A 26891-nucleotide genomic window follows, 5' to 3' on the forward strand; every position below is an offset into this window, starting at 1 on the left:
GTCTTAAAATAAAAGGTTACATGGGTGAAAAACCCATATTATGTATATAATATTTTTTTTTATATTTATATTTATATTATTTTAACTATATATGGGTCAATGACGTGACGGGTCATTTTTTGGTCCAAAGGCCTTATAAAAAAAAAAATATATATATATATAATATCCAAAGTATGTAAGGTAGTACAACTTGATCTCTTTTACTGAATCCAAAAGGTTTTAATTATATTTTACTACATATAAAGGTATTTTAAAGATTTTGAAGTGTCAAAAGGTCATTCGGTAAAACCGATATAGTAAATATTTAAATGGAATAATATTGTTTTTAATAACTAAAGGAACTACAATAATACAAATATAAAGCAGATAGGGCTCTTTTTTTACATTTCCCCTTTTCTCCTTTCCCTGTGCAATGTTTTACTTGAATATGTTGGAGTGTTTAGAGTATAGTCCAATAAATGATTACATTTATGACATATACATTTATTTAATATTTTCATCTTGTAAAAAATGACAAAAAACAGTGTTAATTGATTGTACAAAACACAAAATCTTATTGTTAACACCTAGGTAAACTAAAAAATGGTTTCAAATATAGTTATATCTCCATTCTATTTTTTTACACTTTTAAAAACCTTATTCGTCAATGTGTATATATACACTTTTTTTTTTTTTACAGCATTGAGCCCTGTTATATTAATGTCACATTCAGCTGTGCCTTTAATTATTTTTTTAGTTAAACTTAGCTTTTCTTTTCTTTTTTTTAATCAATTAAATCAGTGCTCCTGGCCTTGATTCGCAGTAAAAATAATAATAATAAAAAAGTACTTGGTTCAAACATTATTAGCAGCCCAAAGTTTGAAACCCTGGAAAGGCTCATTTATAAATGGAAGGGTTCATGGGATCCTATTAAGGCTATTATGGCAATAAATAATTTCCACAGCTGACAACATGAAATTATCTTCATATTTCCACATGAAATGGGCCTGATATGCAGAGTCAGTGATGCAACATTTTTGATGCATCTGAATGAATGAATGCAAAATCAAGTTACAACTGAAAGTACCAAGATTATTTTGAAAGATAATTTAATTGACAGCGCTTGAAATACCTTTGCATGTGTCATGAGTTACAAAACAAATGTCCTAAAATCAAACAGATAAAAATAAATAAAAATCTGTAGTTGTAAAATATTCATTTATTAATACACATGTAAAATCATCATCATTTGTGACATAGAAGACAATGAATTGCTCTCCTCTCTGCAGTAAAATGTACATTACTAAAAGTTATGTACAGTAGACATTTAAAAAATGATTCTTTAAAAAAAAAAAAGAAGTCTATAGGGTGATGAAGTGTTCACTTGAAAGTGCACACTAGGAGAGGGAGCCATACCTGCGGTGTGCTCTACTAACCCTGGGAATGTGTGCACATCACATTTAGACATCCACACGCGGATTATTAGTTGACTTTTGGCTAAAGTGCAGATTGTGCACTAGCAGCTTGGCTTGTGATAATTTGCCACTTAATTCTGAAGAATGAGACTCACAATCTCAACATCATTTACATAGTGCCACATATTTAACATCGGTGCCCTCTGGTGGACAGCAGTAAAATCATTTTTAGTACCACGTACAGCACCAACACATGCAACTCAGTTAAAGCCAATGAAACAACATTTTGGATGATTAGATTATTAATAAAGTTCCCTTTTTCTCAAAGTGCCATTATATGCATGTTAAAAGTCAGTGTGGCAGACAGAATTCGATTGTGTCAAAAACAGATGTTATCGACAAACTTATTAAAGTCGCATTTACAGGCTTTACTGGCAGAAGACCTCTAGTGTTCACCCATTGTTGTTACTTTCTCACCAGTCTATAAATCAACTGTGTGTGGGAGACAATCTATCAGCACACATTATCATTACCGGATTTGCGGTCTCTTGACTGAACGGGTTTGGTTACTACCTCAGCAGGCCGATTCAACGTTTGTTGGCTGGCCACTTCTATTCCTGGCCTCTTTCTCTCTCCCCCTTTCTTTCTCTTTTTTAACTTGCTGCTTTTCAAGTTTTTCCTGAGCCTTCTTCATATCTTTTAGTCTCCTCTTCATGGTGGAACGATCTCTTTGGCTAGAAACACCAAGCTCCTGGAAGGCAACACATTTTTCAGTGTAATATAATTTAAACCAATACTACAACCAAAAAAATATATATAATAATAATAATAATAATAATACACAGACCAACCTTAAGTTTACTGCTGTCCATGCATAAGAGATGTTGGCCATCCACACCTTTAGCTGTAAACTCAGCTATATACTGTTCCATGTTCATGCCCATCAACCAGTGGCAGACCTGCTGATTGGTCCACTCTGAAAGGGGGCGGTTCTGCCACATGTATTGCTTTGCAGCTGGAGCAGGGCCATCATCAAGAGTCTGAGAACAAGAGTATGCATATGCTGGTTATACTGAGGAGTCATTAGCAGTGGTGGAGGAAGTACTGAATCTCAGTACTTAAGTAAAAGTACAAATAACCAGAGACATATTTACTTTAGTAAAAGTAGAAGTACCACAATGAAAACCCGTTTAAATTTAAAAAGTACCTGATTTTAAATGTAGTGGAGTAGAAAGTATAATAATTGCTGCAAAAAGTAACTAAGTAAAAGTCAAAAGTATGCACTACTGATTCTACTTAAGTAAATTTTTCACGTATCTGTACTTTACTTAAGTAAAGTAACGAAGTATTTGTACTTCGTTATATTCCACCACTGGTCATTAGGTGCAAAAGACTACACTACACCAACCTGCCATGCAAAAAAAACCAAAAAAAACAACACCTAACCTATATACCTTCAGCATATTTCAAGCAAACTTCCTTTTAATTTTGTGTGCCTGAATTAAAAGTGCCTGTTCACAGATCAACAGAGATTCCTACCAGGGCAGACTTGTGAATCTGGAGCACACTTCTAAAATCAGGTCAGAAACAGTGGAAGACATCAAGAAGACCAAGATAGACTGAAGACTGAAGGCATATGTTCTGAAAAATCTTCTCACAGTTCTTTTTAATAAAACGAATGCATGTAGTGACCAGGGGCTGCCAAGCTCCACAATAAATGAACAAAAAGCACCTTTGATCAACCATAAAATCTTTGGGAATCCTCTGATGTTATACATTTACATTTATGCATTTAGGGAATGCTTTTCTCCAAAGTGACTTGCAATACTGGAACATCATAAATCCGTCAATATATAAATCAATTGTTTAACTTTTATTTTTATTTTTATTTTTGGTCTTTTTTCTTTGATGAGACAATATAGGAAAAAAGGCAGTGGGAGAAAGGATAGAGGGGAACAAAAATAGGAAGGACCATAAGCCAGGACTCAAGTATTGGAGTACTGCCCTCAAGAATATGACTAAATTTAAGACATTCACTTAAATTATTATTCATGTCAGTGACACTAAAAAGCATTGGCTCTCCTGTGTGGGGAATTAACACTCACAGCCAGCAAAATTCTGCAACTTTTTGGACAGTGGCTGGTAATTTTGCCTCATTTACAAGGCCATTGTGGCAGGCAACCTTTAGGACATCTTTATGGCTTTGTTATGAAAATGATAAAAAAAAAAAAAATTTGTTCAGTTTTCATTTGCACATTTATTTAAGTTAAGTTATATATATAGTGAGTTTTATACATAAAAAAATAATAAAATGGTGATAAAATTGGGTATTCACCAGCCATTTTTCGTCGAGGATTTGACGGAAAAGAGCAGTATGAATATTTTTCAGGACATCTTCGTTTCCCTGAAGAAAGTAAGTCAAATGGGTTTGGAACAACATGAGGGGGAATTAGTAATGATTGATTTTTAATTCCTTTAACACTGAGCTACTGACACACCTAACACAACTTGTGAAATAATGTTACCTGTGGCAACATCTTACCAACAGGGCGTAGAAAGACTGTTGCAATCATTAGGGAAATTCCACATACCGCAGGCGAAATCCTGTCATTTCAATTGGAAGTTTCGAGTGAGGACAAAAAAAGTTCCCAATGCAGATTCCACTCAAGTTCAAGTTGGTCAAGCAAATTCGCCGCATTGACCAACAGACTCCTTCACGACTTCTGTGTGAGCTGTGCTTCATGCATTGCTTGCTACACTTTTGACATTTTTTGCCCTTAAATTTTCTGTGACATTTCACTAACATGACCATATCTTTATAATACTGTGCTATAAAAGTGAAACAGAAAGACATGCATGCTGAACTACCACCTCTCTTTCTCATGAGCATGATCTCATTCTTTCCATTCCTTCATCACGACACACACATTCCACCGGTGATACATGCTCTCCTCTTCAAAACACCTCACAAACCAGAAGTTCACGTTCAGTGCTGATTAAATATATACCTGTTAGTGTGTGACGAATGCTAACCATTAACTACAGGATAGCTCATGCAGTGGTGACCCCACGGCCACTCACCTCGCAGGAGGAGAAGGTATGTGTGTGTGAACGCCCCAGGAGACGGGGCTCTTTCAGTAACCCCGCCAACACAGAGCGAGGACTACCTGCGATTGAATCATCCATCACAGATAAGGTCTATAACAAGTAGGACATGGGGACATACACACGTAAACACACACGTAAACACACACAAACAGACACAAATGATTTTCTCACAAACAGTTTTTACAGATATAGTGTTTATAAAAGGGAAGTTTGGGATGAATTAGCATGCTCTTCTCAGTTTTAATAAAGATCAAGCTAGTGGCTCAAGGGTTACTAAATGTGTTATATCAATACAAATATATCTAACCAGTTCCTCAATGTTCAGACTAAAACTACTTTTTAAACAAGACTGAGAGTTTCTGTGTAATTGGGTCAATGAAAAAAAGACTGTTCAAGATGAAGTGAAGAAAATTAAAAATATAGTTTACGTGCAGTTCATGAAACTATGTAAATTTAATGATATGAATGTTGTAACAATAAAAAAAGAGAACAAATATTTTACTTATACCCTGAACACATGTACACATCTTAATTTTGCAAAAAGGTTTTACAATAAAGGTAAAAAGTGATTTATAAAAAAATTACTGATATCAATGTAAATTCTATTTAATTAATTATTTAATTAATACATTTAATATTTTTAATTAATTAAAATGAACAATTTCTGCTTTATGACACCCTCCCACAAATACCCAAAATAATCAATTATAATTTAATTACATAAAAAGAAAGAAAGAAAGAAAGAAAGAAAGAAAGAAAGGGTAACATTTATTTTACACATCTGTCCGTTACCAAACTCTGACCCTAATTAAACAGAAAGTGCATGTTGTACTTTTTTTGTATAATTACACCGTAACGAGGGCACTTTAAAATAAAGTGTAACTGAAAAAAATTAAATAAAAATAATAATCGTGTGATTGACACATTTATTTACTATATTCATCGCTTTGTTAATTTCTTCTCTTGATTGCTTGTTTGAACTAAATCTGGAAAAATGGGGCAGTGACAAGCAGTGATATTACCTTCAGTGCCTTGGAAGCAGTACCAGTGGAGAACAGTTCCAGAAACCAAAACCAGTAGAAACACAAAACTATTTTGTATTACTTGTGAGAGCTGGTAATGGAGCGCTATCGCACACTACAACTACTAGCATGCATGTGATAGTGAAAATAATGGATGACTAAAATTGTATTAAATACAGTTATTAGAAAACCACCAAGAACAATCTTTCCCTACTAGGGAAGTGTACATTCTCAGATACAAACTACGTCACTGAACTAACACATACCATAGAAATGCTCCATTATGAAACAGGACTGAGCTTTATCAGTGTGGGCCAAAGGTTATGTTATGTAAGAATGCCTTTACTACAATGATGCATTTCATCTTTAAACATAACCACACCAAAAATGAGACCACTAGGGTTAGTAGCAACCGCTATCAACTAAGCGTACTACTGTCCTCACACAACAGACACATGAACTGGGGGACTGAATGCATACTGTACCAAATCTAAGGAATGAGAGAGAAGAGATGGCCAGGAGAGGTTGGTCTGAGAGAAAGAAGATCGCGAAAAACACATTCTGCATAAACAAAATTACATACAGCGGGGTCCTGCATGATTTGAGAATTCTTCAAGAGCATCTTTGTACTTCAATGGAAGCAAGAACATCTGACCTTTTGTACAAAGGAGTTGTAGTGACCTAATACTGCAGAATCTTTAATAATAATAAAGTTTCTTTGTTTTTAAGAAAATCCTAAAACTTTGTCTTTTCAAAACCACAACAGTACAGTACAGCCTTCAGAATAAGCCCAATTACACAACTTCACTTCCTGTTAGGATCAAAGGCTGAATGTTATGGGATTGCTTAAATATTAACCTTAAATGAATGCAACCAACCGCAAACTGAATTCCTCTTAAATGGGTATAACCTAATGAACCACCTTAAAATGAATGCTTTCAATTACTGAAGACACAACTTGTTAACTAATCTCTTCCTCTTACTCAAGACAGTTATGAAAAACACATCTTGAGGGTCTACACAAAAAAAAACCATCTCATCATCTGGTCCCTACTCACCGTGTTTGTACGATCATCCATGTATCCTTCTGAAGGAGTACGAGGAAGACTGCAGCTGGATGCAGAACGCTCTTTCTCTCGCTCTCTCTCTTTTCCCTTCTCTCTGTCCCCAAACCAGGAAAATGGCATACAGGAAGGGACGGAAGAGATGGAGCCAGAGGGGGAAACATTGCTGCTTGACTCATCCAGTAAGTCTCCTGATCCCCTTTAGTTTAGACAACAGAAGACATTCTAAGTAATCTATATCAGAGGAGACCTACAGACTTGTAATGATTTTAAACTTAACTTCAGTACATGTTGTAGGCTAATATTAGGACATTTAATATTCAAACCTGCTCCCTACAGATCCTCTGAGTGTGATGCTCTCCCTTTTTTTGCCTTTGCCTCCAGACCTGCGGATACCACTACAGACCAACACAAAAGAAAGAGCACAAGTCTGAACTGTTAAATTCTTTTGTGTTTTACAAGTACTTGATTGGTGAAAGAAATCTCTGAAATAAAAAATTATATTAAGAATATATGCTAAATCATGCTTAATAATAAAAGCATGCACATTAAATGCCTCTGTCAAAAATGAATTTTAATGGAAGTTCACAATTATTTGTGTTTTATGTCACAATACCCTTGTGTCATTCCAAACTTTTTTGTTCATATTCTGAAAGTCAATGAGGTCCAAAAAGGACAAAGTTACAGAGAAATTAATATAATATATATGATTCGATATATTCAAAGTCTCCTGAAGAGACATGATCACTTTGTATAATGTGCAGATCAAAAAGACTTTATTCACTCTCAAATCACATTAAATACCTAAAAATACGGTAACACAAAGCTCAAACGTCAACATTAAAGGGATAGTTCACTTTGAAATTAATTTTTGATATGTTTTAGCTTACCTCAAGGGCATCCAAGATGTAGGTGTCTTTGTTTCCGCAGTAGTTTCAATTTTGATATTTTTAGGTCAAACCGTTCTTGTCTGTCAGTCATATAATGCAGGTCTATGGTCATTGTCTCAAAACCCAAGCTCAGAGTCGAAACGAGCGGTTTGTGTGAGAAAACGAACAGTATTTATATCGTTGTTATCTCTTGAACACAGCACATGTCCAAATGATCTGACGGCGCGGGCGGGTATAGATATATAAATAGATGTCGCCTTGGCTACGGTTTCGTTCCAATGAACTGCAGTAGCGAAGGCGACATCTAGTGTATACATCTATACCCGCCCGCGGGCGGGTATAGATGTATACACTAGATGTCGATTGGCTACGGTTTCGTTCCAATGAACTGCAGTAGCCAAGGCGACATCTATGTATATATCTATACCCGCCCGCGCCGTCAGATCATTTGGACGTGTGCTGTGTTCAAGAGATAACAACGATATAAATACTGTTCGTTTTCTCACACAAACCGCTCGTTTCGTGTCTTAGGCCATCAATGTGTACTTACGATGGGGAATTGTTTAATTTGGACGATGGGGAATTGTTTTAATTTGGACTCTGTGCTTGTGTTTTGAGACAGTGACCATCGACCTGCATTATATGACTGACAGACAAGAACGGTTTGACCTAAAAATATCAAAATTGAAACTACTGCGGAAAAAAAGACACCTACATCTTGGATGCCCTTGAGGTAAGCTAAAACATACCAAAATTTTATTTCAAAGTGAACTATCCCTTTAACGTCAATGCTCAAATGTCAACGTCATTGGTTCTCGCACCTCTTGTTACCAAATATCATGACGTTTGAGGTTCTTAGAATATACCAGTCGAGTTGTATGGATTAAATTCGCAATAAATTTTTGGGAGCCTGAAAGTTTTGGGTCCTATTGACTTTCATAAAAACTTTTTTCCAAAATTCTTCTTTAGTGTTCTGTAGACGGTGGAAAGCCATACCAATTTAAAACAACATAAGAAAAAAAAAAAGAAAAAAAAAAGAAAAAAAAAAAAAACGGTGAAAGGAGGGACTTCTAGCTGTATGATTTCTCCTATTAATTTTCCTACAAGTGGCCCATCTACTCCCTGTTGTAATATCACCGATATTGGCACACAAGAGCAATTTGCTTGCCAGGCCATACCTGAAATCTGGGAATCGTCTTTTGGACTTTCGTGTTGGTGAACCATCACTCTCTTCATCTGAAAAATGAAAGAACAATAAAAATCAAAAGTCTGAGCTGAGCAGGTAAACCAGTGGTAGTAGGAGATATAAAGAAAAAGTACTTCAAGAAAACATTGGAGAAGTTTTTTCTTATGGTTGTACCTCTGCTCGCTCTGCTCTTGCTGCGCTCCTTGCCTTTGCTCCTCCTGTTTCTCAGATTGATAAATAGACTAGAGGAGGACTGTGAGGAGGATGGGGACTGAGGGGTAGAAGAGTCTTTAGGTGGAGACAGGCTAGCTTGTGTGCTGCTGCCTCCTTGGGGTGTTTGGCTCTGAATGAATACATCGCCTCCGCCTGGTTCACCTGTTTGGTCATGACCAAACTGTATAGATGGAATGGGTATGGCTAGGCTCTCGAGGTAAGATCGCCTTCTTTCACTGTTTGTTCTTTCTTGATTGTTATCTTGTATGCACACAGATTCCTATAAACGAGATAAAATTTACATTTGATTTAATTTGATAAACTTTGATTTGAAGAAATCAAATTGAAATTATTGCAAAATTGCAATAATTGAAAAGTGTATATTTGTAAATAACAGCATTAAATACTCAAAAGTCTCCTCCTTAAGAAGGACCTGGAAAATCTTGTTAAAAATAAATAAAAAAAGAAGGACAGACCACACTGTTATTTTCCCAAACAACAAGTCTAATCCATCTACACTTTAAGAAATTGTGAGACTTTCTTTTAAATCCTACAGTAGAGGCTAGTTTAAAGGGATAGTTCACCCAAAAATGAAAATTAGCCCATGATTTACTCACCCTGAAGCCATCCTAGGTGTATTTTACATTCTTCTTTCAGACGAATACAATCTGAGTTATATTAAAAAAATGTCCTGTCTCCTCCAAGCTTTATAATGGGAGAGAATGGCTAGTGAAAATTTGAAGCCCAAAAAAGTGCATCCATTCACTCTAAAAGTAATCCATATGGCTCCAGGGGGTTAATAAAGGCCTTCTGAAGTGAAGCCATGCATTTGTGTAAGGAAAATACCCATATTTAAAACTTTATAAACTATAATCACTAGCTTCCGACAGATGGCCGTACGCATCGATTTACGGTGGAAGATTAACCCCTGAACCGACGCACGACGTAATGACGAACGTGGAAGCTCAGAAGAAAGAGCAAAACAAAACAACGGTCGCGAATTAGAAATTTTTAAGAGATGTGACGAGGATTTCTATATAATTGAAGAGGAGCTTCAGTTTGTTGCACAGTCCTATTTATTTAAACCGCAAAAGAGGTGTCTAAGCTTACGATACTCCTACATCCTACGTCATACATGCGTCACGGGTTACTCTTGTGGCGCAAGTCGACTTGCGTAGTGTGCGTACGGTCGTCTGGTGGAAGCTAGTTATTTTAATCTTAAAATTTTCACCAGCCATTTACTCCCATTATAAAGCTTGGATTAGCCAGGACATTTTTTTATATAACTCCGATTGTATTTGTCTGAAAGAAGAATGTCATGTACACCTAGTATGGCTTGAGGGTGAGTAAACCATGGGCTAATTTTCATTTTTGGGTGAACCATCCCTTTAACCTTACAATTATGTGACCTGCAATGAAACTCTGTGAGGTATTTAAATGTTTGTGGTTCAACATACCTGTGATTGGCTAGGTGCCTGTGAGCCTCTCGCTGACTCTCTGAGTTTATTTCGAGATGGCCGCTTGCGTTGGGATCCCTGTGCCAGCTTAGCTTTGGCTCTGTAGACACTACAGTCCAGACGAGCCGTCTGAGGAACATCTCCCCAGTCTGCATCTGAGGAACGACAGACACCAATATCTCAAAACCAGAAAAGACTACACTTTCAGGCTAGCCTGTTTAATATTTTCCAGACAAAATAATAATTAATCAAGGTATTACAAGCCAAATAAACTAGAGTAACTAGAGCAAGATATAACTGTTAGTCCTTTATTTTGACCAGCTTTCACAGAATAAATAATTGGACTTTTGTACCAGATTGAAGGTCGTCTGTAGACAGTCCGTTTCTTTCAGATGAACCGGAGGTCGGACTGCTAGGTTGACTCTCTCCTGCAGGGCTGTAAGACTCTTCGGGTTGGTTTGATCCAGTGCGGCCCTCCAGACAAGCTATCTGAGAAATGCAAAGAAGTATTACCTGCATATACACTCATAAGACTCTATCCTGTTCTCTTTTTTTCTTATAATCACTAAATGCTTCTTAAACTGATAATTAAATAAATGTGTATTCATAACTCTTAAGCATCAGGAAGAAAAGGCTAAATTTTTCTGCTATGATTTTGCATGGACAACTAACATCTGTTTTAGCTTAATCATTATGTGTGATACCAACCGTAACCACCAGTGGCTAAGACCTGTTCACACCAAGACAAATGTTTGGTGCGAAAATTATATATATATATATATATACAGTATATATATGTGTGTGTGTGTGTGTGTGTGTGTGTGTGTGTGTGTGTGTGTGTTTGTGTTTGAACAGCCTTTAATGTGTGTTAAGGAGGTGTTATAATAATAAATAAAGCTGACCAACCAATAAGATTCACCCTTTTAATCATATGACCAGAGCTGCTGCTATATTTTTGCAAAATGTGAGAGATAGTAGAGGAAGAATCCAGAATGTCTCTTCTGTACTCTTGTATTTGGTGTTGTTTGATTATACACCATAGCGCATACAGAAATCTGAACTGCTATTTATGATAACGTAAATACAATTTAACTTATTTTCTTCTCTGTGAAAAGCAGGCGTCAGAAACGGAAAGTTGCATAGGGCTTTGTGTACTGGAGTAATTAGGGTATTTCTACTTTTCTAAAAGAGCCACCTACTTTTTTTTCTCCATTCTGTCACCAGATGGAGTCTGGGTTCCTTGCCACTGTTGCCTCTGTCTTGCTTAGTTGGGGACATTTAATATTCAAAAATATTATTGATTTGACTGCACAAAAACACAATTGGATGAAACTGAACGTTTCCTTTCGAGATAACTCAAATTGCATAGATTACGACACTTTGGGGAACGCCCCCCAGCGTAGCGCCTCTGAAGCATGAATGAAACTAAGCTAAACACTATCTTGATTGGTGTTGCTTCATGACGTAACGTGTGACGGCATACACGGAAGCTACAAAGGGACGCACACAACAGCGTCAGCTTTCTATTCTTCAGCAAGCGCTCTCTGTCGTGTGTGTCTTATTTAATGTTGTCTGTAATATCTCTCTCTATATATATATATGCTCATTACATCACTGCCCTCGTTACATCACGGGTGGACACACACACCAATTGTTTGTCAGGCTCGCGAACCCAGTTGAGGCGGCGCGGTGGCGCTCATCATGGGGCTCACAAATGGATCAGCTAGGAGTTCCTGAGACTGCTGAGGCACTTTCTCAGGAATTCTCTGCCAGAATTCTCAAGCCCGCACAGCGGCATCTTCCTCACAAGTGGAGAACCCGATGCTTGAACTGTCTGCTTCCGAGGAAGCGGACATGCTCAGCATCGAAGGCGGGGATTTTGGAGAAGATTAAATCGTACCGTTTAAATATTAGTTGGTCACTTGAAAGGCAGGAAGCGCAAAGCAAAAGCAAGTTGGACGAGCGCTTCCTGCAGCACAGAGACCAGCCTCAATGAGTTGCGTAAATCGTGGAACACTCCATATACATCTCGCTTGTCCAACCCCCGTTTCCTTGACTATAGTTACATCGCAGGGGCGAGAGATAATGGCTACAGGATGATGCCGCGAGTGGAAGAGCCATTGGCTAGCTATCTTTCACCCGACGCTGTGTCATCCCTGAAGACCCCGGTGCTGCCCACCAAACCCTGCCGTGATACATCTAATTTAGTGGGCAGGGCTTATATGGCGGGCGGGCTGGTGCCAGTCTGTACACTATGGCGGTGCTGCAAGCTTACCAGGCCGACATTCTTAAGGATATTTATGAGGGCGAGGGACCAACACTTGAAGATATAGCTGAATTGCGTAAGGCTGCCGACTTGTCTCTCCGTGTCACCAAAGAAACGGCCCATGCTATCAGCCATTCTATGGCGGCTATGGTTGACACGGAGAGACACCTCTGGCTGAATTTATCGGGCATCAAGAGGAAGACAGGGCTTTCCTCCTTGATGCCCCAATTTCGCCTTCTGGCCTGTTCGGCGACTCCGTTAAGGCCCTGAGGTGGTGGAGTCAATATGTCAGAGGTTCGGGCCAGTGGAAGTGGATCTCTTCGCGTCTCGAGAGACGACACACTGTCCACTGTGGTTCTCCCTCACACATCCAGCCCCGCTGGGGTTGGATGCCATGGTGCAGACGTGACCTGACATTTTCCCCGCTCTGCTCCCGGGAGTTCTACAGAGGGTGTGTCGCGACGGGGTCAGTCTACTGTTAATAGCCCAGTTGTGGCCGGCCCGAGTATGGTTCTCAGACATAATATCGCTCCTGGACGGCCCTCCATGGGAGATTCCCATCAGGAGGGACCTGCTGATGCAGGGAGAGGGCTCAATATTTTACTCTCGGCCAGAGCTATGTGGGTCTGGCCCCTGAGGGGGCACAGTACCAAGAGGCTGGCCTGTCAGTAGGAGTAGTAGAGACCATACTCAGCTCTAGAGCTGCTTCCACGAGGACATTGTACGGCCTGAAATGGAATGTTTTCACCATTTCGTGTAGAGAACGTGAGGTGGACCCAGTTAACGGCCTGGTGGTTTCAGTGCTGGAGTTCCTCCAAGATCGCTTCTCGGCTGGTCTTACCCCGTCCACACTCAAGGTGTACGTGGATGCCAGTGCAGCTTTCCACGCTCCTCTGGGTGATGGGCCTCTGGGAAGACATCAGCTGGTCGTACATTTCCTCCGTGGGGCTTGGAGGATGAGACCTGTGGCGCGCACCAGGATTCCCACATGGGACCTGGCAGTGGTTCTCGAAGGGCTGGTCGAGGCCCCCTTCGAACCTCTGGAGTCAGCTGAGGCCGAGAACCTTTCCCTCAAGGAAGCTTTTTTACTAGCCATTACTTCTCTGAGGAGAGTAGAAGACCTTTGGGCGCTCTCAATATCTCATGGGTGATCGACATTAAGGCTATCGTGCATCCCAGGCCGGGCTGTGTGCCTAAAGTGCCTTCTAATGTGGCACGGCCTACGGTTCTGCAGGCTTTTCATTCTCCGCTTCATGTGACGGCGGATGAAGAGAGACTTAATTTGCTCTACCCTGTCAGAGCTCTCAAGATTTATATTCAGAGGTCCTCTTCATGGCAGAAGACAGACCAGTTGCTGGTGTGTTTCGGGTCGCCCAAGAAGGGGCTTCCTGCACCTAAACAGACCATCAGCAACGGGATCGTTCAGGCTATATCTATGGCTTATCAGGTGCGCAGTTTGCCCACCTTGGGCCATGAGGGCTCATTCAACCAGAGGCATGGCGTCCTCTAGAGACATCCTTTCAGGGGCCCCGATCCAAGAAGTGTGAAAAGTAGCTGGATGGGCCACCCCTCACACTTTTATTAGATTTTACAGTCTGGACATTCCTTCAACACCTGGCACTCTAGTCCTCTTGTCCTAAGTGTGCCTGTGTGCAGCATCAGGGCTCATTGTGGCATAGTGGGTACTCCTTCCCCAAAGTGTCGTAATCGACGCAGTTCGAGTTCCCTCAAAAGGGAACGTCTCAGGTTCCGACTGTAACCCATGTTCCCTGAGAAGGGAACGAGACACTGCATCCCTCTGCCATGCCTTCCTCTTGCCTGGGAGCGACTTGCTTCATCACAGAAGCTGACGCTGTTGTGTGCCGGCGTCCCTTTGTAGCTTCCGTGTATGCCGCCACACGTTACATCATGATGCAAAACCAATCAAGATTGGCTTAGTTTCACTCATGCTTCAGAGGCACTATGTTGGGGAGCGTTCCCCAAAGTGTCGTAACCGACGCAGTGTCTCGTTCCCTTCTCAGGGAACATGGGTTACAGTCGTAACTCTAGACGTTTTCTGCAGAGCTGCTTTATAGCTGAATTGAACTAATTTAATAATTGATAATCTTTACCTGTTTAATGAATGATCAGGTCTGTTTAAAATTATCTTGATGATCTAGATGAACATTAAAACACTTTTTTTTAGAACTGCTTTACAGTCAAATTGAACTATATTTGCATCATTGATTTTCTTTCCCCTGATGATCACTGTAAAGCTGCTTTGAAACAATCTGTATTGTATCAAGTGCTATAAAAATAAAGGTGATGACGCAAGTATAACACATTCAATCACATAACCAGTGAAAACTCACAACAGAATGATATTAATGTTTGTGGCCTCACAATGTTCAAAAGAAGAGAAATGAACATGAACATGAACAGGATGTAGTTTTACCTTGTGCTGTAATTGCCTCACACTGCTCTTGTATTCTCCCTCCCTTTGCTCCAGTTTTCTCTTCAGTTCTGCCTCTTTCCTTGCACATTCAGACTCTCTACAGGTCAAGAAGAGCCCCACCATTAACAAAGCATGACAAAATGCATTTCTGCTTAATATTCTTGTCTCATCTATTGCTGTTTGGAGCATACGAATTTCCAATAATTCAGCTTGATTCATATTTCCGCAAATCAGTACATTTCTGAGAATGCCACACCAACACTTCCCAGAATGATTCTGCTATGACAACACATTGCATGCTCAAACACACCTCTGTTGGTGCTCCTGTAGAAGTGTGAGGGTCTTATTGTATTTGAGTTGCAGGGAATCATGTTGACTCTGGGCTTCATTCAAACGCTGGTTGATGGTTTTACAGAGGGCCTGAGCATCAAGCCAGTGTTTTTCCAACTTTTCAATGCGCTCTCTGCTCTCTTCAACACTCCTTTCAAGAGCTGCACCTCGAGTCTCCCAAGACTTACGTTCTGCTTCACTCACTTGCAGCTATGAAATAACATACACATAAAGAGTTAAACAGCTCTCCAGGTCCAGAAGTTATTAAATAAATAAAAAATAGCATTTTTAATCCTACCTTCTCTCTCAACTGACTGAGTTCTGTGACTGTGATACTGTGTTTTATCTGCAGCTATAAAAACAGAATTCAAGTGAGACTGAAGAGTGAGCACTTAACAATGATGAATAAGGTGTATGTAAATAGAAGCAAATTGACATTATACCTCTTTGAATTTTTGTTCTAGCTCAGTAGGATCGATATCTTCAGGTAGATCAATGCCTTGGCTCCTCAGTTGTGAAAACACTTCCTGTGCCAAGTCATTGGACGCATCCTCTGTCCCCTGCTCCTTTTCAGTCTCTTTCTGTTTATCCTGTATCAATCATAATATGGGCCCAACAATTACTTAGTGACTCATTTATTCATGACAAAAAGCTTATCTTTATATGTTCAATTCACAGACCTGTTGCACAACACTCTTTTCAGCTAGTGGCACAATTTCCTGTTGATCCTGATATTGGTCGTGGATTTGAGAAATATGGTTTTCATCCTGTAGCTGATGGTTCTGGGCTTCGTAATGGTCTTCATCTTTTGGCTCATTGTTTTCAGGGCTTGCCTCGTGTTGTAAAGTCTCGCTGATCAGACGGGCCACCTCGCTCTCCACTCCTGGTTTTTCCCGGCCAATGAGAAACCTGCATTGGAGGACGTAAAATTCCTTCATGAGGTTCAGGGACTATGAACCTTTTGGTATTTTACTGACTATGCGATTAGATTTGGCCTGGTGAATCATTACTCGACACTTCCTCCTTAATAGGTAATACATGTTCATTGTCCATAACGTACAGTAAAGGTAGTACAGGGAAAATCTCTAGAGAGCAACCTGGAGTGAGTTGCACAATAGTGTGAGATCACAGCTAATTTCTGGTGGGGCTTGAAAGCTACAATGTCACTGGTCCTGAACTTTAGCTACAGTTCCACACAACTCAATTTAACCTTAGTTTGGTGTGTCAATACTTACTTGACCAGACCTTTGGTATTCTTCAAAGTGGTGGCAGCAAAGATTTGAGTGACACCAACCAGACTGATTCCATCTACCTCCACAATCTGATCATTTACCCAAATTCTGTTAAGAAAAAAACACCAAAGCTCATTTGGATACAGAATCACCAGAATCTGTTTGATTAGTTACTGTTCACTACCACACAGAGAAGGTTTAATTCTGAATATCATAAGTGAAATATGACAAGTTCTTACCGTCCATCTCGGTGAGCTGCACCTCCCTCTGTGATGGTTTTCACAAAAATGCCCAGCTTCTCTAGTCCTTGATCTGCCCCAACCCCCATCCCAATAATACTGATTCCTAGGCCATCATTACCTACACACAAAAAAGGCAGCTCAAAATACAGTACTCATGCAAGTTTTGACAGTAAATTCAGGAACACATTTTTGGATAAAAGTGTAAATGAAACCTTTTTGAATGTCTATAGGTAAAACATCCATCTTTTCAACCCTCTTTTCCAGCTCGTATTCAGCAGATGCAGACACGGGGTCCACATCCTCATTACTGCGATCATAATCTTCATTAGAGAAGGTAAAGTACACCTGCGAAAGAGCAAAAACAATTAAATACCACACCTATGCAAACCCACATCTGATTGAATACATGAATCAGTGATTTATTGATTGCACAATTTATGTTGCTGTAACACAATGTTCTGATAAGAAAAGGTCCACCCAGATAATTCGTGAAAAAAATAGACATTCATAAATCTTCCTGTTTATGACTGCCCACTTTTACATGTTAATGCTGCCTTTACATGCTATCGTGATTATGAGCTTGCCGCGTTTAAGTGCTTTGTTGTCGGAAAGAGCAGGAATCATAGAGGGCACCAGGTATATTCTTGCTTAATTATTGAGGAAATCTTTTTAATTTAAATTAAGTGTCCCATTCGTTGACAGCCATAAAATGCTATACGGCCTAGATATTCAGCTTGCTGACAATTCTGGAATTTTGGTCAATACAAGCTATTTTTGCTGTGCATAAAACATACAATATGCTTCAAAAGGTTATGAAAATATGCACTACTTTAACAGCAAGACAAGGCGATGTAGCTGTTGTGGTTTAAAGTTTATGGCATGCCCAACTCACAAACTCAAAATGATCTCTGAGTTTCCTAGAAGTAAATACAACTTGAGAGGGCATTCATGTCTAATTTCCTACTAGGAAACTCATATTTACGCTAATTCCGATAGCATGTGAAGGTAGCATAATTTAGCAATTTGGCCCATACTTATAAATACGGAATGAGGCATTCAAGCTTCAAAACATAAATGAAAACACCACAAAAGTTGTCCATATGACTCCCGCTCTATGTGCCAAGTCTTCAAAAGAGATGCAAGTACTTTGTGTGAGGAACAGACTGAAATTCAAGCCATTACTCACTGATTATCTTTCTCTTCAGTGAGCTGTTAACAGCTAAGACTGGAAAACCATTCATTGAGCTAAACTCAAGAACTGAGTCTATCTGATCTGTGAACAAATCATTCAGATCAGTTTCGTGAACTTGACCAAACATTTCTTTGAAAAGATCTGATTTAAGAGTGATTAGTCCACAAATCAGACATCACTATTTCCCTCATAAACTCTTGTGATCACGGCAAGAAGAATTAGGGAGGATATCAAGATTTTCAGTTAATGATTTAAATGATGTGCTGTTCCACACATAAAGCAACAACAGTTAGAATACAGTGCAACAGCCATGTGGATGACTTTTATTATATTTTCATGGGGATTTGGCATGCCTTTTGATGCTAGGGCTAGGGCTGTGTGATATGGACAAAAAAATACTATCACAATTTTATAAATCAATATTGCGATTTCCATTTTAATCACGATTTTGAAACATTATTTCATTACACCAGTGTTTCCCTACCTTTTTTTTTTTTTTTTGCCACGGCACACCACTATATAAAAATAAAACATACTTGCACTAACATGCATTGCTTTAAATCGTAGTTTAAAACTAGATGTTATATTAAAGTAGTACTCACATTTAATGTGAAACTTGAGCTTAAGTCAGGTAGGAACACAATAAAGTCATATACTGTAGGTAGCTATGATGTTGTTGGTGATGATAAAACAACAAATTTACATATCGTCCTTGTCGGGCGGAAACCTCATATCTTTAAAAAAAATTAAACACTGTGTCGTCGAAATTGGTATTGTGGTTCCCTTTCGAGACGTTCTCTTGACATTGCGTAGTAGCTTAACGCTTTGGGGAAACTGCTTTCTTCGAAATAGCATTGATTTTATAAATCAAAAATAATGATTTTTTGCCCGACAGTGATGATATATTCTTATTCGTAGCATTTATTTTTACTTATTTTTGGGAATTTTATAATTTTCCACGGCAGACCTGACGCTGCACAGTGGTTCGGACACACTGCCTTACAGACATAATTGTCTGTATAATTGATTTGGAAGCTGGCTTTATTGACAATATTTGGGGGAACTTCTTTGCTACATATTGGGGATGCTACACATGCATGAGGAATTGTTTCACTTTGCGCAAAATTCCTGATTGGACAGATTCCTACTGAGATGACTGCATTCTACCTGAAGTATTTCACTATACAAAAGCAAATGTGACCACACCTTTATGAAGGCACTATAGATGAATGACATGTCCACATAACTTTAGTGGTTAGTTTAGGCTGACATATAGGCAGTTAAAAAGCAGGTCAGTCAATGGTATGGATTTCTAATACTGGCACCAGACTTAGACTGCGTACAGCAGCAGAATTAAACAGAAGGAAAACACTGCCTCTGAATCAATTATACACTGCAAAGTAACAGTATTCCCTCTCCATTTTTCTTTTCTTGTACCATTTCACTTTTGCTTCCACCACCCATCCTTTCCTCAATCTTTCTTTCTATACCACATTGCCATTCTTCCCTTTCTTTCATTTATTTTCTCTACTTTCTTTTGTCTAGTGTCTCTAGTTGTCATGGAGTAAGCGTGCACCTCTGAACAATGTCCTTTTCTTCCCCAACTTGCTCAAGCACAGTGTCTCTTTCTATCTCCCTCCCTCCCTCTCTCACTCCTTTAAGCTGTGGCTTTTTAGCAAGAACACAGGACTATTTCTTACTGGGACTGAGAGAGACTGTCAGGGAACTATGACTTACAATAAGGAAGAAACAACAGATGTCACAGCATTCAGGTTGAGCATCAAAACTGAAAGCCAGAGTTGGAATGACATAAAAGCAGTATGATCAAGAAATATTATCAGAACTCTTACAGAATAAAACTGTTCTAATTAGGAAACTGATCCATTGGCAGCGTTAAAAATTGGTGTGCAATAAAAACAAGTCAGCAATATATAATTGAGTTTTGGTGACTAATTGACTTCCATAGTATGGACAACAAAACAAAACACAGACACACACAAAATTATGAGACATTTCTCAAAATTAATCTTTTATGTTCCAAAGGAAAAGGAAAAAAACATACAGCTTTGAAACGTAGTAAATGATTAAAGAATTTTCTTTTTGGGGTGAAAAAGAATCTGCATTTTTGGGTTAAAGATGGATTGTGAAGACAACACATTTTGTCTAGAACAGCTGGGATCAAACCATGAGTTTATGAGCTAATATTCAAAGCCATTGTCTCATCAAAGTCCAAACATCTGTTGAAAGGAAATCCTCATTCGCAACCTATATGAGACAGGCAACTCACTTCCTACGGATCCTATATATATGGGAAACAGGATGAGTAAACACAAGAGGTCCACAAATAAAGAAACAGGCTCATCCTGAGGGTGAAGGGGGGAAAATGTTGGAACACTATGATATGTACACATAGGGAGACCTGTGCTTCCTGATTTAGAGAGAAAACACATCATAGTGCAAGACAAATGTTTAGTTACCAACTGCTGCTCATCCCACTTCTATAAATACACTGACAGCGAATTGACACTGACCTAATCCACATGCTCAAAGAGGGCACACCAAGGAGGAAGGGATGTCGGACGTGACGTACTGAACATTCAGCTATGGTAATCTGAAATGTTACTGACTTGGTATGTTCTGACCCAGACAATAAATCCATGGCATCTTCAGTCTGTGAGGCTCTGAAGAAATACATGACCTGGTTTCCAAACTTAAGAGATGTTTTAAGAGTGCTGAGAACAACTGCAGTCCACGGGGAATAAAACACACATACAGCCAATAGTTACTGACTGGTCTTTTGGGCAAAACAGTGGACTTTTGCCACCAACTGCACTGTAACACACTTAATTTGTTCTCACAAATGAACAGAATAATAGATTTGTACTCTGAATAAAATGCAAAGGCATGGGCTTCCACAGAACAGCAGTTACACAGGCACACACAGGATACTTGTCCGTCCCTATACAATGCCCTTTTAAAGCATTCCACTTTCCCAAAGTCAGACATATGAATGACAGCACAATGCATTTTCTGTTTTATGCAATCCAGTGCCTGGTCTCAAACAGATGAAGATCAAAGAGTTGTGTGTTTTGCTTTGATCAGTTATATGACTAAAATATTCAAATCTGTACTTACTGGCACAAGTCTCCTGTGGCCAGAAAAGACATATAGAGCAACAAACTTTATACGATTTGTATTTATGTGCTGTTTAGGGCAGGTTTATCTTAAATAGTGTACACAATACAATGGGAAAAAAGTTAGGCCTAACACTAATTAATCAAATAATTAAATAATCAAATGTGCATAGCATTGTCAAAGTAGTTAGAAGAACACAGCATAAATTCGTAGAAACCTATGTAGACTTTGTGTTAAAAATTAACACAAATAAATTAGTAGAAACCTATGTAGACTTTGTGTTAAAAATTAACACAAATAAATTAGTAGAAACCTATGTAGACTTTGTTAAAAATTAACACAAATAAATTAGTAGAAACCTATGTAGACGTTGTGTTAAAAATTAACACAAATAAATCAGACATGATTCACAAACATAGTTCTGCTTGTGAATATCTGTTAAGCACCTCAAACAAAAGATGTACAATAAAGTTGTCAAAATCAAGTTAAAAAAATATAACTGCCAATGGGATAGGAAAAGTACCTTTTCTTACCCTATATATTTTTTTCTCGTTTAGAGCATAAACTTAATTTTGATACATTTCTCAGAAAAGAAGACATCTCTTGATTTAAGAATGTTAAGATATTTGTTCTGTAAACAAAGACCAAATACACAGAGAGATTAATTTATCTACTCACTGTATCAACATATACCTTCTTAACTACTTTTTTTTTTTTTTTTTTTATACCAGTTGGACTGTTGAAAATGGTGTCGAAACCAGCCAATCAGACTGGAGCTGTACATTTTTGGATAGTGTCTGTTTTTGAATCTGATTATGTGAATGTGCATTCTGATGCTGACCTCAATATTAAGCTACAATCACTTGTATGCTAACAGATTAAATTCACTCACCAGTCAGTCTTTATGAACAGCTTTAGTGAGGAAACATATGTTGTTGTGATCACTTTACAGTAAATGGTCTGTTTTGGAGAATCGTGTTTGTCTGTTACATGACGATTCGTATTTGAGTCATATCAACTGAGGCCAGGGGTAAAGCCTCTAAGGAATTAAATCCTTACACATTTCTCTGTTAAAAAAAAAGTCTGTCAGTACAGGAGAGACATAGGATATTACATGCCTGAACTGATGCAAGCTCAGGCATGACCTCTGTTGAGAGCTGTTACCTTAAATGTTCCAGGTAGATCATATTTTACACTGATCCAGAACCACTGGTGTAGCCACAATAAAGAATAATTTCTTAATCGTTTCAGACAGGTAAGCTATATTCCTTGTGCTAAAAAAGTTTTTCTGTATTTTGAGGCAAAACAAATAAAAGACGTGGGTGCCAAATACCTTCAAACAAGTAGGATCTTGTCATATAAACCTTGAATAATAGCTGCAATAGTACCACCATAAGAATGCTTCATAAAATTAAGAGTTAAGGTGGTGACCGAATTGAGCCACGGGCATCTGGTAAATGTGCAAACAGATTTGGGTCACTGCCGGCAGGCTAATTCCTTCAAGCTCTAACGAAAACCTTCTAAACCATTCCAGAGGGAGTACAAACCAACAGAAAAAAAATGCTAACGCTGAATAAAAAATAATTTGAAGTACTTTAAACTCTTTAATTGATAGGTTTCTACCAAATAGTAAGACTAGTTGAGACATACTGTACCTTGATTGGTGATGTAGAGAACTTGATCTTTCTCTTTGGACTGAGGTCTTCCTCATCAGAGAGCCCTGGAAGTTCCTCAAATTCCTGGGATTCCTCCTTCACTTGACATTCCAAATCGGTCCTGTTGTCCTTGTCATCCACAAAGGCTGCATTCTCAATACCACAAATTAAAGATCTTTTCCCCATCAAGCACTGATCATCTTGCTGTTGCCTCTCTTTTCCTGATAAGACGTCATATTCCATGTCTTGTTCATCATCGTCCTCCTCTATAGCTTCAACAGCTTCTACTCCCTCATCGTCTCCTTTCCTCTGTTCATCCTGCTGTTCCTTATCTTCAACATCAATAGCTTTCTGCTCACTTTCCTTCATAACAGTCTCCAGTACGGGCTCCTCTTCAGTTCGGCGTGTCTTTAATTCTACTTCCTTGTTGTCTTTTTCCTCCTCCTCCTCCTCCTCCTCCTCCTCCTCGTCTTCTTTTTCCATTATGTTCTCCTCAAGAAACTTTCCCTCCCCTCTATGGTCTTCCTTTCTTCCAGTCTGTACAGATTCCTCACCCGCCCTCCATCCCTCCTCATGTTCCTTAACGCTCTGTTTTGATTCCTTCTCAAGGAATGTTAATTGTAGCTCCTCGTTGCTGGTCAACACCCTCTCAGAATTGTGATTTGGGGATTGGTTCTCCTTTCCAGCCTCTTCAAAAACATCATCCTCAACACGTTCCTCCTCATTGCCTTCACTCTCGGATGATTCAGTCTTCACCACTACCAGCTCAGCTCTGACTGTGGACAAACCAGAAACCTTCTCAGAGTTATTGCCTTCAACTTGCTGTTGTTGATGTGCAGGATCCTCTGCTACAGATCCATGACTAGTGGTACTCCTTGTAGACGAGTGATGGATCTTTTCGCTTGTATCCAGAAGAGTGGGATCTGAGGAGACGCTATCTTCTGAAGACTCATTAATATGTTCTTTTGCTGTGGAACTAGTATTATGTAATGTCTTCTCCGTACAGACTCCATTTAAAGGGGTACTGTGTGAATCTGAACCATTTAACTTGGGCAAACATGTTTCAGCCGGAGAATCAGTCCATAGTGAATAAGAGGTTGGGGAACTACAGCTGTCTGGTGATGAAGGGGGATCAGAATGGTCACTAGCAGCAGAGGGTGACTGGGAATGGCTTATGGGACTGTGGGATTCAGTTGAGGGAGCTGCTGACAGTGACTCACTATCACTGTCCAACATAAAACTCTCCAGACGTCTGGATATTGGCCCGGCATTCATGGACACACTCAGCTTATGTGATGGTGTCTCACTTTCGCTTCTCCCTTTCTCCTCATACTCCCTTTCTTTTGCCGGTCCCTCTAGCTCTTTAGGTTTGTCCTTTCTCTCTCCAGTAACTGACACTTTCCTGTCTTGTCTCTCAAATGGTTGGGACCAGATAACTTTAACAGAGGCAGATCTCTCCGTTGGAGACTGCTCTTTAAGGCCACTCTCAAACAGCTTTCTGGTCATTGAGAACTTCTCAGCCATTGCTGCCTTGTCAATGGAAACATCCTCTGTTTTTCGTGCCTCAAAGAAGGCTGAATCTAGACTGGAAACGCTACTCAGGCTGGATCTGTAAGGGGTGGAATCCAGTGGAAATTTGGGTGATGTAGGTTTGGCGAAATTGGGACTGTCTTGATTCTGTTTTTCATCCATTTGCAAGAACATATTTTTTATTTTGCTCACTTTGTCGCCTGACGGTCTGCCACGGGTCTCATTGCCTCCACAAGAGAAGGGAGAAGTCGAGCTGATTGATGCGCTCCCATCAAATGAGCATTTGATGGAATGGAAGTCTGACTTATAGGCGTTCCTGTGAGGAGATGCACTTCTCAGTGCCCGTTCACTTTTGTTTTCACTTTTAATCATGATCACAGATAAAAAGAACAGATTTGAAGATTTCAGTACGTAAAATAGATAAAACTGGGACTAAAAAAACAGTATATATCCAGGTGCATAGTACGTCCTCATTCACACTGGCTGAGATTGCAGACACAGATGTTGCAGAGTGACTGACACAGTGTCAATCGCTCTTACCTACAGCAGAGAGAAATCAAGAAACCTGTCAGTCTGTATTTTAAATCAACTAATTATCTCTCTTCTCAATACATTTACCCAAATATGTATTTTATGCACTATTTATATCAGTGTTTTGTGTAAATGCATGATTCAGTATTAACACCCTCTCAAATGCTTTCATGTTGCACTGTAAATATTTTGTTAAATTTACTGTAAGAAAAATGCCAGCGGAGATTGCAAGAAACTGTAATATATAAGTGTAATATATCTATATCTAAATGATCGAATAAAATATTTTGATATTGTAAAATGTACTGAAACTAGCACAGATGGCGATGGAAGGCCTCTGCGATTATGGCCCTTATTAACATGACAGAGTACACTGATATCCACAAAAACACCATCAGGGTAAGATAAAAAATCTAACATAAACACCAGCCTACATAATTGATAACACAATAAGAAACAACATACACAAATGTAGTAGGTTAATGGTTCATGTAAGGAATTCTGAGAATTCCATTTTCTCATAAGTTACCAAGGCTATTCATACTTTTTTTACCAAAACATGGCTTAAATATTTATCCGTAAATTGTTCGTACTGTTTATTTACAGAAAAAAAAATGCATATTAAAATAATAAAAAACATTATTTTAAGCTTACCGCTAACCAATTGACAGGTTTTTCTTTTTACATTCTTAAAATGTTGAATTATTGTTCTGTATAACAGGTAGCAGGTGTCCAAATCATACCATGTCTCCCTCTTTTTTGACAGTCGATCTGTTCCCATTGACTGCTGTAACCGACTTCAATTCTAATGAAGCTTGACAAGTTTAAGTTTCTGTAGGCTAAGTAAGGAAGTTTATCTCTACATTTTGAAAAACAAAACTACCGGATAAACGAGTCTAAACCTACCTGAACTTCATTCATTCCGACTTGAGGAAGAACTGAGAAACCACAACCAAAGCCCAAACAATCACAAACTTGTTAGACGTCGTCATTCTTTTCTTCGAAGTCTACATGTCTTTCTCCGTGTATGTAACCAGCTCAACAAACCTTATCCCGACATGCGCGCTCCCTCCTTCAGCGTCATACCCGCTGCTTCTTTCCGGAGCTCGCGAGTCAGGCAAGCACGCGCACGGAGTGGTAGAGAAAAAAAAGTACTTGGAAAACCGTGGGAAAGTCAGTAATCTCATCCATAAAGTAACAGCTAAATCCAGGACTAGGGGCTAATGTAGCCTATTATAGACAATGCATAGTTTAAAAAAATACATTTGGTAAATTGTATAGGAACCGTTCTTCGAAATTTATTACAGATACACTGATTTTAAACCGACACCCAAATCCTCCGTGAGTGAAGAATAAAAATAATTTAAAAAATAATAATAATAATAGTGTGAAGGTAAAATCACACTATTAGCTCTTTTAATACATATCAAAAAAAAAAAAAAAAAAAAATCCCTTTCCAAAACTAAGAAATACACCTATGGGATCTCAAATCATAGAAACTGGTTCCAGTGCACCAGCATTTTCGGGGACATAGCAACCATATCTGAGTTTAATCTCGCTGACAATTACAAGTAGGTCACCATCTTAGTGCTTCTGAGATGAGATGAGTGGAGCAGAGGACAAAGGAAAAGAAAAGGAGCTGAAAGTAAAGGAGGAGTGAAGGATTGAAACAGCATTGCAGATAAATGTCATTAACACAAACAAATCTGAGCATAATGCAAAAGAAAAGAGAACCAGGCAAAAACACTGTTCACTAGACACTGTAAACTGCCAATAAAATGACGTGAAGATTTATGATAAACCATTTTGCTAGACATTTTGTCTCCTTCTGTTTGTCTTGGTGTGGACTGTGTTCCATTGTAAATTACAGTGTAATGTGTGACCATATGAAGCCTCTAACAGATGGCATTTTGTAACTACATATTGAAAGTAGATTATCTCTGCTGATCCGCTGTTCACTATGACAATCAGGATAACTGAAGCATGCAGTTCCATTTAAAACTCCATGGT

At 38.9% G+C, this 26891-nt stretch overlaps 1 protein-coding gene across 2 annotated transcripts; it reads right to left on the minus strand.

Annotated features, from left to right (window-relative positions):
- Positions 1-1078: 1078 nt before the first annotated feature.
- Positions 1079-25957, minus strand: ppp1r9alb (protein phosphatase 1 regulatory subunit 9A-like B). Of its 2 annotated transcripts, XM_084394684.1 has the most exons (18): positions 25788-25957; positions 22821-24890; positions 17051-17183; positions 16836-16956; positions 16600-16704; positions 16045-16273; positions 15808-15954; positions 15663-15716; positions 15345-15574; positions 15035-15131; positions 10688-10823; positions 10335-10489; positions 8839-9157; positions 8657-8714; positions 6915-6986; positions 6583-6787; positions 2246-2434; positions 1079-2145 (listed from the first exon to the last, which is right to left on the minus strand). In XM_084394684.1, the coding sequence occupies exons 2-18, from the start codon at positions 24720-24722 to the stop codon at positions 1969-1971; spliced, it is 4329 nt and encodes a 1442-aa protein (XP_084250810.1). In that variant the 5' UTR covers positions 24723-24890; positions 25788-25957; the 3' UTR covers positions 1079-1968. The 2 variants fall into 2 exon arrangements, with proteins under 2 accessions (XP_084250810.1, XP_084250811.1); XM_084394685.1 differs by lacking the exons at positions 1079-2145; positions 2246-2434 and adding an exon at positions 5856-6054.
- Positions 25958-26891: the final 934 nt, after the last annotated feature.

The sequence above is a fragment of the Rutilus rutilus genome (assembly GCF_951802725.1).
Source record: "Rutilus rutilus genome assembly, chromosome: 2".
In the NCBI taxonomy this organism is placed as follows: domain Eukaryota; kingdom Metazoa; phylum Chordata; class Actinopteri; order Cypriniformes; family Leuciscidae; genus Rutilus; species Rutilus rutilus.

What these genes read in the sequence shown, in the direction of transcription:
- ppp1r9alb (XM_084394684.1), bottom strand. Translation starts at nt 24,722, where the DNA reads ATGATTAAAAGTGAAAACAAAAGTGAACGGGCACTGAGAAGTGCATCT. An exon ending in AGACGATTCCCAGATTTCAG is followed by an intron (nt 6,987 to 8,656) that starts GTATGGCCTGGC and finishes GTTGGTCTGTAG; the next exon opens with TGGTATCCGCAGGTCTGGAG. An exon ending in TGGACAGCAGTAAACTTAAG is followed by an intron (nt 2,146 to 2,245) that starts GTTGGTCTGTGT and finishes GTTGCCTTCCAG; the next exon opens with GAGCTTGGTGTTTCTAGCCA.